General features: G+C 37.4%; 1 protein-coding gene across 2 annotated transcripts in view; it reads left to right on the forward strand.

Annotated features, from left to right (window-relative positions):
• The first annotated feature begins 8,643 nt into the window (after nucleotides 1-8,643).
• The window catches only part of LOC124308847 (sodium/hydrogen exchanger 8), a 54,261-nt gene continuing 47,683 nt past the window's right edge, over nucleotides 8,644-15,221 (forward strand). For both annotated transcript variants that reach the window (XM_046771998.1, XM_046772003.1), the window contains exon 1: nucleotides 8,644-10,162. In XM_046771998.1, the coding sequence (XP_046627954.1) occupies nucleotides 8,782-10,162 (1,381 nt within the window). In that variant the 5' untranslated portion in view covers nucleotides 8,644-8,781. The remainder of the gene's footprint in view (nucleotides 10,163-15,221) is intronic.

Genomic DNA, 15,221 nt, shown 5'->3' on the forward strand with positions numbered 1-15,221 from the left:
AAATGGCATTATGCGAAAGACTCATAGAATTTCGGATGCATTGTCCTGCCAATCCTTTGCGCACGTTTGCGCAACCAGCACCGCGAAGTAATTATGCAGAAAATATCAAAATTACCAGTAAAATTATTATTTCTTATAATTTACAATATTAGACACCAGAATGATTTATTGCGCATGCGCCGGGAGCGGTTCATTTCCGTGCGTTCCAGATTCCAACCGGATAGACCGTAACTATTGTAGTAAATAGCTGAAATAATGCGTCTCAATCAATTTAAATCGTTCACGCGGTTTGCGCGTCACCCAAAACAGAAAAATATCACAATAATTCGTTTGCGCATTAGCGCGGCGTTCAGAAAAAGTGGAATGAACACGGGGTGACGAATTTCAGCACCCGCGCTCTTCAAATATCGATACTGTATATGCTCTAAGATATGAACCCAGTTTGAAAAATTCTAGGCATCTCGTCACTAGAATCGCTTGCGCGTTGTTTGCGCAAATACTATCTGTAACAATTATCCAGCCAATGACAAAGTTGGTCTTATAATGCAGAGCAAAGATAAATTACATAGAGGGGCCAAAAAATTCAGCACATGTTCGGCACCCGTTAATATTATTGACCCGTGTTCGTTAGAATTGCGTATGTGTCAACAGAAAGCAGCGCGCTGAATACTGACCACAGTATTACTTCGTGGTACTGACCAAATGGAAGAGTGTGGGCCTAACCCATAAGTATCGTGACAAAAATTTCATTTTATTGTGAAACGGGTTCATTAACAATACAACTACACTCAGCAACAAAATTAACGGTGCACCCGTCACTCGGCGAAATAATACCGATTTTCAAGCTGCTGTAACTCAATGAAAAAATGGTGAAAATAATCATTCAGGAGGGCATTTTGAAGGTTGAAACTTCATCTTCAAGATGGTTTTTGAATTCTCTTTCTACGGTCATTTTTGACCTCGTGGCGTAGGTTTGAGTGCCGAGTTGCGAAACGCCAGAAAAAACTAGTTCTTCAAAGTTCTCTACAAGGTGTTTAAAAAATCACAGAGAACTTTCTAGGCGACCATTTTGGAACCTGGAATCTCCTCTTTAAAATGGTTGCTGGACATTTGTTTCACAATTTTTTTTCGCTGACTTATTCAACTTTTAGTGACGCAATGTCAATAAGGGCAGGATCGACAAGCAAGAGTAGATTGATTTGGCGTGATCCAGGATGCATCGGGAGGAGGTACAGTCTTCCATGCATCCCGTGTATGTGTGTGTTTGCGTGTATGTGCAGGCAGCGATCAGGACCCTGTGAGATTATACAAAAACAAAAAGGATATTAAATTCTAGGGATATAGATCCACTAAACCGACGTCTAATTTTCCCTTAATAAAATAAATAAATAATATACTATCGGTGTCGTCTCTAAAAAAGAGAGTAAATAACAAAAATCACCGAACGATCTGTGTACAGCTACCTACATACATCTATATTAACACAACAGAAACACCAGGCGCATTACTACACCAAATGGTTAAAAGCTATTTTCGCTCGAACGTTTTTCCGACCTATAGTCAGCTCCCTAGCAGTACAACCCTTCCAGGGCGAAATTACAATAGTCTTGGCAACTTATCTTGACCAGGTGCTTTGTCGATTGTTGGCTCTTTCTTTTAAACTCCAGGGACTCTCGGGTGGTGAGTTGACGGAGAATTAATTTTTGGACTCTTAGGTGGTCAAATCGATCGGGATATGCCGACGGTATCCAGTCCACGTTCCCCTCCCTTCCTCCTTCTCAGGTTGTTATGGATTGTCACTCAACTGGTCTTTTCAACGTCCCCGGAGAGAAAGAGAAAGAGATCCCGTTGTCACCGAAGATCTTCCCCCTTTCGCTGGCCGAGCGAGTACCTGTCACCTGTCTCATCTCATCTGACATTTTAGTGGCCTAATAAGGCCGCGAATATTCGAATTCCGCATCGACACTTACAACCCATGGCTCGTCACTTCCACGGTATTTCACGACTTCAAACCCTCGCTTTACTGCGTGTGTGTGTATTCACGATATTGAGAGTTTAAAATCGGGTATTACTCGGCCACCTCTACTTCTTAATACCGCCTGCATAATACCGTGGAAGTGACGAGCCATGGGTTCTGATTAATGCCTGCACACACACGCCATTTTTTCGTAGAGTTACAGCAGCTTGAAAATCGGTATTATTTCGCCGAGTGACGGGTGCACCGTTAATTTTGTTGCTGAGTGTAGTTGTATTGTTAATGAACCCGTTTCACAATAAAATGAAATTTTTGTCACGATACTTATGGGTTAGGCCCACACTCTTCCATTTGGTCAGTACCACGAAGTAATACTGTGGTCAGTATTCAGCGCGCTGCTTTCTGTTGACACATACGCAATTCTAACGAACACGGGTCAATAATATTAACGGGTGCCGAACATGTGCTGAATTTTTTGGCCCCTCTATGTAATTTATCTTTGCTCTGCATTATAAGACCAACTTTGTCATTGGCTGGATAATTGTTACAGATAGTATTTGCGCAAACAACGCGCAAGCGATTCTAGTGACGAGATGCCTAGAATTTTTCAAACTGGGTTCATATCTTAGAGCATATACAGTATCGATATTTGAAGAGCGCGGGTGCTGAAATTCGTCACCCCGTGTTCATTCCACTTTTTCTGAACGCCGCGCTAATGCGCAAACGAATTATTGTGATATTTTTCTGTTTTGGGTGACGCGCAAACCGCGTGAACGATTTAAATTGATTGAGACGCATTATTTCAGCTATTTACTACAATAGTTACGGTCTATCCGGTTGGAATCTGGAACGCACGGAAATGAACCGCTCCCGGCGCATGCGCAATAAATCATTCTGGTGTCTAATATTGTAAATTATAAGAAATAATAATTTTACTGGTAATTTTGATATTTTCTGCATAATTACTTCGCGGTGCTGGTTGCGCAAACGTGCGCAAAGGATTGGCAGGACAATGCATCCGAAATTCTATGAGTCTTTCGCATAATGCCATTTTCAAAAACCGGGTGCTGAAATTCAGCACGCTAACTTTATTTGCATTTTTCTCAAAAACGAGTAAACGTGCAAACAAGAGCGAGTTCTTCATATTCAAGCCACGCGCAAACGATCTAAACTACTTTCAGTCGATTATATTAATATTGGGTGCTAAATTTATGAACCTCAAGCGACAACCGTCGCTACTTAACGTTATCGATAGTACTCGATAACAAGTTGCAGAATCCGGCTACAGGGGACAAGCGAAATGGCCGGCAGGCTCTATCTATTTTACACACGGTGTAAGAATAATAGGTGGTCCGGCTGCCCTATCCCCATTATTCGACTTTGCATTGTCTGGGAACACGCGGTGAGCGGTGGTAAGATCAGTTCTTGTTGCCTCTACATAACGACCGCTTGTTGGATTGGGTTGCGCGTGCAAGAAAGGATGCAGAGGGCGCCGTTGGAGGATGAATTTATCTCGTCAATTTTCCATCACGCAAAGTCCCATAAGGCTATCAGTTTTTATACATCTTCAGTCAACACCCTGTGTACAAGATACATTATAGGATATCACAGTGTCAAAAATAGATTTCACATATCAACTTTTCCATCAAGTATTCCAAATGCACTTCCGGTCGAAATGATCCAAACAGATTTGAAAATGTGTTCCTGCGTCGGTGGTGTTTGCAAATTCCAGCCATTTCTCTCGTCTGTAAAATACGGTCTCACATACAGGTCTGGGAGCTCGGCTTCTTCTTCTGCTGCCCAATGGCTATTCCTCAATCGACGATGTGCCAAAGTACTCTTTGATTACTTCTGGAATCTCCAGGAGTTTCAAACCTGAGTTGTCTTCGTCCAGATATTTGAGGTTGCGGTTATTCCAGAACACCGTTTCTCCACTCATGGGAGTGGCTTGGTTAGGTTAGACTTACGTGGCTTGGGTTTGGAACAGCCCCCTGACACTGGTAGGTAAAAGTGGCACGCGAAATGTGCTTGTCGCACTGTGGTGCTAGCTGTTCTGTAAGAACTTCTCATGTAGAGAATAATGAAAATATTGTAGATAACTTCATGAAAACCATTATTTGCGCGCATAATGAATTTGAATTATAATTTGAATTGTTCAGCTTAGCATTATCAATTTTAAATATTCAGCAATAGTCCTTCAACAAATGAGAATATTCTAAGTTGACATAGAAGATAGGTACTAGGTATGTAATAAGGTACTCACATAGACGAAAAAAAACATCCTTATGTAAGAGTGAAAATATTCATTTATTTTCGCATAAATACAATGCATAATAAATACAGTTTTCGCATAATAATGAATATAATGGATATAACAATGAATACAATGAATATAATAATGAATATTGTTGTTAGGGAAAGGTGATATTATACGACAGCGTGGACTGATTGGTGATAATAATATAGATATTTATTTAATAGAAAACAGCATGTCTCGTAACGATGCTTGCTTGCACAGAGGAGAAAAAAGTATTGTGCGACAATGCCGCTTTTCCGAGCGGGCGAAAACTCTCGCATATACGCACATTCTGCTGTTGCCATCTTATGGCGCGAAATTTCAAATGTATACAATACATATTGTTCTTTTCTATTCAACAAGGTATATGAACTGGCTGCGTCGGTTTGAGCAAAGCTACCATAGCATTTAGGTTCAGTTTCAATTTGTCTTTCGGCACGTGAACATCTTGAAATCATGCAGAGCTATCCAAAAGTGCGCAAATCTTCAAGTGAACGTACTGGAAAGCCACGGAAGCGCAGATTAGCATATTAATGCGGTAAGTTCAAGAAAATTACGATTTTTTATATACGAAAACTTTGACGCACGATTTCTCGGTTTTTCATTTTTACGATTTTTCCTAATTGGCGGGAAAGATAGGGAAAAACCTAAACGTTCTATCGAAACGAGACAAATTGTATTGTAATCGGGATTAAATTCTCTTGTAGTTGAACCTAAAAAACCTTAAGAAAGTTAAGATTAACCCACTTTTTAAACAATCTAAAGTGAATTTTTTTTTTAATTTGCGAAAAATCGTTGAATTTTTCACTCTTTGTTGAATTTTTTTGGTTTAACTAGAAGCTATACTATTGAGAAGTAAAAATCTTTTTGGGTTCTTTGTTTCAGATGGAAATTGGGTATTTGCATAATTTTTATATTTCTTAACTTTTGATGTTTTTCGATTCTATAAATTTTTTTAGAATTTTTGAAAAAAAAATATTTTGTTTTTGTTTATAAATATTTAAATAATTTAATAAATAAAAGTGGTCCTAAATCACATAAAAGTCACGTGACATAAAACGGAATGTGATTGGTTTGACGTCATTGTGCTGCTACTGGCGCGTTTATTTGAATCCTCAAAGAGTAATGTACAATATTTTCTAGCGCTAAAAAAATTTTAAGTAAGTTTTTTAAACTTTAAGTTTGATACATTGTATAATTAATGTCAGACTTCGGTGAAAATAATTAAAATAGAAATCAATTTTTGTGTGGTGTTTTTTTTTTTTAACTCACACGGATAATTGTGTGGAGGTTATGATCACGTCAATGTTATTATACTAAGAATGTTAAGCAAGCATTAGTTTGAGTATTTTCACAAAATGGTACTATACACCAACAAAAATCGTTTTTTAATAACATATTAAATAATTTAATAACTTTAGTTTATAATAAACAGCACTATCAGACGTTCTTTTCATCAATCACAACACAGAGCAACAGCTGATTACACGTACGGCGTGCTTACAGGAGAACTTGGCGCTAAAAATTTCAAAAAAATTCAGCATTGTGACGTCACATACGCGAGATGGAGCTACTTATTCATTTAAATATTGACTTTTTTTTATTTATTAAATTATTTAAATACTTATAAACAAAAACAAAATATTTTTTTTTCAAAAATTCTAAAAAAATTTATAGAATCGAAAAACATCAAAAGTTAAGAAATATAAAAACCATGCAAATACCCAATTGCGACCTGCACCTTTCCCGCCGCACGACAAATGCACACTCGAGACGCCTCAGTGAAATGCTTGTACGGAGTACCAGGCATAATATGACATATATCTTAATGAAAAAATTCAAAAAGACTGCTGAAATATATAACAATAAAACCTGAAAGTTTCGTCTCAACCGGATATTTCTTTCCTTCCCAAAAAAATCCTTGAAAAAATCGATTTTGTGAAGCCTCTACAGCAGGCTCCCCCTTTAAGTGAACAAAGCTTATACCAGTTTTGAGGTAAAACATAAGAAAACACATGCCTAGCTCCTAACAGGTATTGTACGACACCAAGGAATAAACTCAAGGATGTATACGTGGTAACGCCCAGTAACAGGCAACCAACAAACATAAGAACAACGTTCTGATACCTTCCAAGCCGATCTATATCAGTATACGAATTATTAATTACGGAAGAGAATTATATACGATAGCACACATGTAAACCAGCTCTAAAACTACGAATTATCAAATTGTTAAATACCCTAAATCTGTTAAAATTGTTATAACACAAACACCTAAGAATACTCGCAGCAGCCCAATCCTAATAATATTAAGCAAATAGCAACTATGTCTTATAAATAATCGCTATTGTATTCCAGGTGAATAACGATAGTAATCAATTATAATACATACGCAATTCTACATATTTATACGCTATAAAACTAACAAAACAACAAGTAACCGATATGGTAATCTTAATATATAGACTTTGTAACGAACAGGGTAGGAAGAATATTTAAGAAGTAAACTACGACTAGAACCCATCGCATCGTGACGCCGAAAGTGCACACGGCACTAACGTCCACCACGAAACATGGGTCACCTCTAGCGCACGTGCACTGCGATCACCATATTAGGAAATAGCTGCTAAAATTGGCCCAGGTCCTAACGCCCACGAAAAGGGGGGAAGAAGCACGGTAGCCAAGGGGCCAAGGGGGCTTGCTGCCCCAACACCAAAGCCTACGCAGAGTGAAAAATTACAGCGCAACGACCCTACGTCTACACCACCGCACCAACACAGCGTTATACCATGTGTAAAAAGCTTGCAATATAGTAATAGCTAAAGAGCTAAGAGCACGGGCGAACATGCGGCGAAGATGTCGTGCCCTAATTTTAATTCCTAGAAAAAGGGGAAGGTGCGCAGAAGTTGACAAAAGCTAAAGAAGGGGATCGTTCTGCGCAACGATCGATACCCATAAAAATGGTGACCGATCATCGAATCATCCTCTTGGTTTCTACCACTAGATTCGTTATCTTGTCCCGGTACAGTCTCGCGGTAAAATCCTTTTGCCTTTTGCATTTAAACCTTTCCTACGAAGTTACTCTGTCCAAAACTCCAGCGAGCTTTCAACTCCATTTTTGTCATATCAATTCAAGATCTAACAACTAAGTAACCCTGCTGTTTGTGACTTAAAATATTGAACTTACAAAATAAATCCAAGTTAATCAAAGTATCCAAATATATTACAATCAGTCATTCCGTTAAATCCTCTCACTAATCTACGCTGCAAGTCATCATATCCAGATTATTCTCAAAAGGTAAGCCAATTAACTAAATCTTTCATCTAACAATTACTCCTTCCTCGGTTCGTTCGATTAGAGTGATAGAATAAAACTACTGATGTGAGTCTAACTGTAGCTGTGTGAACGATTCCAGTCTCTAACATCTGGTAATTTCCACCAGGTACAGTACCAAAGTCACACGCTTTTAATAATTCCGGTCCATGGGAACGAAGGACTTAACAGCAACGGAATCCGCTTACTTACACAACTGTGCAATTAACGTATAAACACTTGGCAAACAAATATTTCATTGGTACCGGAGGATAAAATATTCATAAAGCTGAAGCTAGCAGCCAGAATTAGCAGTCAAACATGCCAAATTTCTGTCGAATAGGACTATGCAGTACAAATTCATATCCATAATTGTAGAAAAGTGCAGTATTAAAAAGCTTTTTCTATGACATTAATCAATTTTATCGATTTTTGGGCTTTAATGTCTCATTTTCATCAACGTCAGCACGCTTGGCTGCTAGCTTCTGCCTCATAAAATATTCTTGTATTCGATAATATTCAGTGGTAATAATGGATTCTCAAACGGTTTTAATATTCATCTCCGTATGATTTATGAAATAGAAAAGAACAGGATGAATATAGGTTATCAGTTGTATACAAATACATTTAATTACATTTAATTGTGTAGATAAAAACAGAAAAATTGATGGACCGATAAAGGATCGCCTCAATACCCAGTGAATCTGTGAATATTATTAATTTATTCAATTGTTAAATATGTATTTACGGGATCAACAGGACGACTCATTGTCCGCTACAAATTGTTTATAATACTCGATAATACTCATCAGTACTGTACTCGCTTGGTTTTACACACGGATTCACAAATAAGGTAGTCCGTTGGTATTATTGACATGTGACAAATGCCCGCAATGCACGCGGAACGTAATGACCAGAACGTCTATGATTGGGTCTCTCAAAACTCCCTAGATTCCGACTCCGTTCCGGATCCGTGAATTCTGACACATGGGAACACAGCCTTATATTTCAGAATACACACCATATCTTCGCGATAAAATTCGGTGTCTCACTTCCTGAGGTTGTCTGTTGCGTCGTCACAGCATTTCTAGTAGTTCTAGTGCAACCAGTGAAAAGCGATATTATATAACCGGTGGTCGTGCATATGTCAAATTCAAGTTTAATAGAGGAAATCTTTACTTTCTACGGTTTCGTGTGATGTGTGACGAGAAAATAATGTACAGAAATCCTAGATTTATTAGAGTTTCCCGTATGGGTTGTACTCTGTTCATAATATTACTGTTATTTCACAAGTCACACTTTGTATCACCTGAAGATGACAACCTTAACCTCAAAGATGTGAATGTGCAGAATACTACTGATGATATATTTTCTCCAATGGTCATTCCCAAGCTCGAAGATAAAAGTATTTTGCCAAATCTGAATGTTCCCAAACTCCATGCTTCAAACACTCAGACAAATGATTCACGTAATCAGGATATCGAACTTGGCTCAGCCAGCAATCGTGTCAGCATATCAACCGAGCTGTCAACAACTGGTACAAAGACAGTACAGATGAGCGTTGCCTCTGACATTGCTAAGACCTTGGATAATCGTTCAGGAATTCTCACCACAGATAATTCAATTATATCGACCGTGCTACATAATTCGAGAACAGATAAAAATTCGATAAATATAACCTCGGACCTCACGACGGTTGCTCAAAGTTCAGAAACAGCAAATATGACTAATACCAGTACAACAACTGCCGCATCAGTTGAACCAGTTTTACCAGATAAAGGCTCTGCGGAAGAAGAGCACAATAGTTCAATGTCCATATTTTTTGTACTCTGCGTCTTAGCTCTTGGAATTTTACTTATTCATTTAATGCTCCAGACTAATTTCCAGTACTTGCCAGAATCTGTGGTTATAGTTTTTCTTGGTGGTGCAATTGGAATGATAATCAATCTAATGTCAAATCAAAATATAGCTAATTGGCGTAAAGAGGAAGCATTCTCTCCTACTGCATTTTTCCTTGTGCTTTTACCTCCTATTATATTTGAGTCTGGCTACAATTTGCACAAGGGAAACTTCTTCCAAAATATTGGTAGCATTTTGGTATTTGCCATTGGTGGTACTGCCATATCGGCATTCGTTATTGGTGCCGGTATTTATCTTCTTGGCCTTGCTGAAGTTGCTTACAAGCTGAGCTTTGTTGAGAGCTTTGCATTTGGTTCTCTGATATCTGCTGTCGACCCAGTTGCAACAGTTGCCATTTTTCATGCCCTTGATGTGGATCCAGTTCTCAACATGTTGGTTTTTGGCGAGTCGATTCTTAATGACGCTATTTCAATTGTTTTAACAACTTCTGTACTTGAGTCTAATAACGCAGCTACCACTAGCGAAGCAATTATATTGGGAATAAACAGGTTCTGCTTAATGTTTTTCGCCTCCGCTGGTATTGGCGTCGTTTTTGCCCTCATTAGTGCCCTCCTCCTAAAGCATGTTGATTTGAGAAGAAATCCATCTCTTGAATTCGGGTTAATGCTGGTCTTCACCTACGCACCATACGTACTTGCAGAAGGAATACATTTATCAGGTGAGAGCTAAACGAAAAACTGAATCTTAATTCTTTGCAAACTACTGTCATTAATAAAGTCATTGCAAAAATCGGTTCCAACTACTTTACATTGACTCTGGTGATATGAGAATATTGAAGCAGAAGACACACAATCTAAGCTTTAGAATATAAATTTCACCGATACTTGTTGAAGATGAAAATTTTTCGAGATTTAGGTATTTGCCATCTCAATGTTAAAAGTAGTGGGGTTTTTAAAAATTTAGTAGCTAAGTCGTGGGATTTCATTAAATGGCTGCAGCTGGATTGGAATCGGTGTGTCTCCACCCCCTTCTCTGCATTTGATTATTATGTGTGGTATATATTACGACTTATATGAAGTAAAAGCCTTCAAAAAAAAGTCCTTGCAATGAAAATCTGTCGACAAAAGTAATCACGGAAAAGAAATTTCGATATACTTTGTTGCTGAATTGATCCTTCTGAAGCACGTCACAAATCGATGCACTCTCATGAGATAAAATTTACAGAAGAAAAATTACATGTTTCACCATGTAAAAAAATCTGAGCTTTCTGAAAAAAGTTTTCATTGCTGACAAAATGGCGGTTAATTTAGAAGACCATTTTATTAGAATTGAACTCGAAATTTCAAGGTTTTCTGGACAAGCAAGAAAATTGGGGTTATTGTTCGAAGCTTAATGCACCTAATTAAATAGTATCGTGAAAGGTATTCTTGATGTTGTACGTAATAATCTTTCTATTACCGAAAAAATTGGGAAGGAATTAAATAAATCAAGAACAAAAAACTACAATATCTTTGAATCCTTAAATCGATTTAAAATTGTGTAGCAGTTGTATATCCTTACCGACCGAGTCATGCTATTGTTATCGTTCATTCTTTAATCACCTGAACAAAGTTTACACGAATTTCAACGGTTTTTTTATTGCAGAGTATGCGGAAGGTAATTTCTAGGTGCACACTTATTGAAAAATTTGTGGTTTCTGGCTACCTGTGACTTTATATTTCACTGTTTTTTTAAGGTATAGTGCCCTCTCTGAATAGGGCCGCTACGGGACAAGAGGGAAATTGATTTTCCACGAATCGGAGGCCCACCGCCAGTCATCCTTGAGCTTGTAAATTTCATTTTTTTTAAGGAATAGCATGTGTCAGGGAATGGGGGACAGCAACCGAGTATGAAACAGATGTCTCTAAACCCGGACCAACCACATAATTTTTTCAAAATGATACCAAAACTCTCATTTAATGCTAATTTTGTGTCCAAACCCCGATTTTGGTGATCTAACCCCTTTCGAGATACGTGTGGTCAACCTAGGTTTACGAAAAGCTGGACCGACCACAAAAAACTTTTACATTAACAGAATACAGGAATCACAATGACACAAAACCAAAATTTGATGCTACTTTTGTACTTCAACCCCCATTTTGGCGCTCCAACCCTTTCCGAGACATCCGTGGTTAAACTAGCCTTACGTAAAGCTGGACCGACCACAATATTTTTCCCCGAATCCGATTAAATATCAGAACGGGGATGCGATAGAAATTTGATGCTTTTTTACTGCGTCAAGAATACATATGTGCGAATTTGAACCAACCATCGCTCTAATGAAAAAAACAGCAACTACAAAAGGTTAGTTAAGGTACATCTGAGTTCCTATTTTCCATGAACTATTTAATGCGATATTCGGTAAGAATGTGATGAGAATCAATTAATGCGACAACCGGCAAGAATGTGATGTGAACGAATTAAAGCGATAATCGGCAAGAATGTGATGTGAATGAGTTAATGCGATAATAGACCTATGTGAAGTTGGCAATCCACTAAACGGAAAGGCATTTTTAGAGTTTACTCCTTAAGAAACGATTTGAGTTATAAGGCTCGGTACGGAAATTTTATGAGTAAAATCAAGTGTAACACGGAAACTTGAGGCGTTAAGTAGAAAGAGACGAACATATGTATCTGTAGGATTGAACCTGTAAAAGAATGAGATGGAATACATTACACAGAGTATCCTATCCTCGGGGCCTCCTCTTTGTGCGATGCTTCGTAGTCTCACTGTATAGTTAACTACCTCTGGTCTGAGAGTTGAATGTGTGCGTATGTTTGTAAGTGTGTGTTGTGTGCCTGCGTATTACGAAGTTCTGCCGCAACTTGTATGCTGCTGCCGAGTACAGGGTATGCATGCTGTATAATAAATACATATAGTAGCATTTATTGTATCGATACAACGTACCCAAACAGCAATCTAACCATCAACTTTTAGTGTTTTGATTTTAAAGTTTTCTTGTACTTCTAGCATTGATACGTGTATTTTTATGTACTATTAAACAAATCATCAAGCGATTAAAGTTAAAATAATCCGAACAATTACAGATACATGTTTGTTTCTCTTATCATTTTGGAAAATGCGTTCATTTACCCTCTTTTTCTTTTCGACATGTATCATAATTATCGTTCGTAAGGAGTAAACTCCAGTCGTGCATCGGTTCTGACACACACACTTTTTTTTTATATTTTAATCGATTGTACTCGGTGTGTACCTGATGAAAAGGTTACAAATTTGGTGTGACAAGAATAAATAAAACTTAATAAAATAAAAATAAAAGAAAAATACAAATAATAAAATTTGGCAGTCAAATTGGTAAGTATGTAAATAAAAGCGTATAATATAAGATTGTATAAATGTAAAAACCTGTTGCAGTGTACATATTTTGTATACTATAAAAGACAATAATTATATTCTATAAATGATTGTTGGTAGACTGGCATCTTCAACGATTCTAAGAATTCATAAATAAGATGCTCTTCAAAATAGCGGGAACGTAAATCTGTAGATGATTTAAATTAGATCCTTAAATTTCGTTTGTACCTTTAAGGGGTTATATACAGTTAGAAGGCCGAAAAAAGCGAATTTTCCAGAATTTTTTCTGAGAAAAATTATAAATTTATTGATCTAAAAATTTGTACACATATTATGGTATCTTTTAACTGTATTTTAAGACTTAGTATTAGTAAAAATATTTATTTGGAAAGGAGCTACAGCTGAACTCCGGGAGCTCCTCTCAAAAAAGACGTTTTGCGATGACCACTATATCTTTGAACTGGATCCTCTGAAATTAAAAAACCAAACAGATTTCGTTGAAATAATGTTAAATCTAGTAATTAATCGAAGGAATAAGCAAAATAAATTTTTTTGTCAAAATGGCGGTTTCTCAAAAAAAAAAAAAAATCAATTTTTGACCAAAATTTCGGCCTTAAATTGTTTATAAAAAAAAAATATTTATCGTTGAGAAAAAATCTTCGATTAATTACTAAAAAATATATTTAAGAAGCTCGTGCTAACATTTGAGACTAATCGGTTTAGCCGTTTTCGAGTAATGTTGGTCACCGACTTTGTAAACACCATTTTGAGAAAAACGCGTTCAAAGTTTGAAAAGCACTTTACATAGGATAAATTTTTTTTTTTTTCAACTTACATGGAGTCGTCTATTCCAGGACCATATAGTACACCCTCCGCCGCTTGGGCAGCTTCTAATAACTCGAGCTGATATTGTCTGCGGGCCATTCTTCCATCTCGGGTGCTCTCACGCGCTACTGAGATCGGAAATGTTCACGCGCTGCTCATCTTCTTTTTCGGCATATGAATACGCATTGGGCCCAAGTGTAATTCCTATTGCCTTCATATAATACCATAGTGATGCCATTACTTCATTAAATAAGCCGGCAGCTATGTATGCAGCGATTTCCACAGTTTTCGAACCGGCCGGAACAATTTTGGGAGAGATTTTCGAAATCAGTTGATTGTAGCTCGCGTTGTTGCTTTGGTTAAAACCACCTACACATCTTTCTAATAAATTCTCACTGCTGAGATCTGTATAAATCGGAAGTATAGTCTCAGCAACATCTTCTGGTAATGGCTCATAATCATGTTCGAAATTGGATAATTGATTGGCAGCTGCAGCCCTCTGCCAGCTGCACCATGAGTCTGGTCCGTCCGGGCACTTATCGTGTTGAGGTTTTTCGTCAGTTGAACAATAATGACAATATGTGGCCCAGATAGCATTATACATTTTTTCAACGGAATCACAATTTCTCCTTATTGCTAAGCCATAATAAACTGTCAACTTATCGATCATCTTTCCAGTAAGTTTGCCTTTTCACCGAGAGTTTTTTTTTGTATTTTTTTCCTTTCTTGTTTTCAACTGTTTCAACATTTTTTTTGACACAATCTCGGAGTCGCATGCCCATTCGTTTTTGTACGTGTCCAATACATTCTTTTTTCACAACTTCTTGATCACCGTAAGGTGCAGCATTTAGAATTCCCGAGTACGTTTTGGTTGGAGACGGTGACTCCGATGTAATTTTTGTACATGACTCCAAGTTTTTCCAATGAACGTTGGAACATTTCGACGACTGAGTCTACTTCCATTTTACCAGAAGAACCAGAATGATTTGCAGTACAAGTATTTTTATGTTCTGCATACCATTCATTATATTCTTTGGTATCGAGTTTCTTCCTCCAAGTTTCACACAGTTTGCAGTAGGCACTTTTTACAAAAATATCAATGATTTTACCAGAATAGTATCCGATCAATGATGTCACACCGTACAAGGAAGTAAACCCTCGCTTTTTCCATGTGCCATCGCCAGATACAGTTAATTCTGTCGAATGTTCATCACCTTGATGTTCGGAAGTCAAATTTTTTTCTTCAGTACAAGCCTGTTGAAAAAGTTTTTCGGTGGCTGTTTTTACACTGGAGTGAATATTATTCATTATTAAATCGTAAGTGGGCTGTGATATAAAAGCTCGCATGTCCATTAATTCACAAAATTTTGCTGCACCTTTTAACCCTAATCCGAGGACTCTCATGACAAATAAAAATCGTCGATTTATTTCATAAGAGTGCGCGACAAAAGGACTAGAATTTATGTTACGATCTGCACACTTATCACACAGCAAAACAATTTTAAAACCAAGTCCTCGTTCAGAAGCAGTTTGAAACTTAACATTTCCGTTACAGATCTTACATTTCACATATTCAGAAATTGCTGCAAACACTGTT

Source organism: Neodiprion virginianus, chromosome 1 (genome assembly GCF_021901495.1).
Source record: "Neodiprion virginianus isolate iyNeoVirg1 chromosome 1, iyNeoVirg1.1, whole genome shotgun sequence".
NCBI lineage: Eukaryota > Metazoa > Arthropoda > Insecta > Hymenoptera > Diprionidae > Neodiprion > Neodiprion virginianus.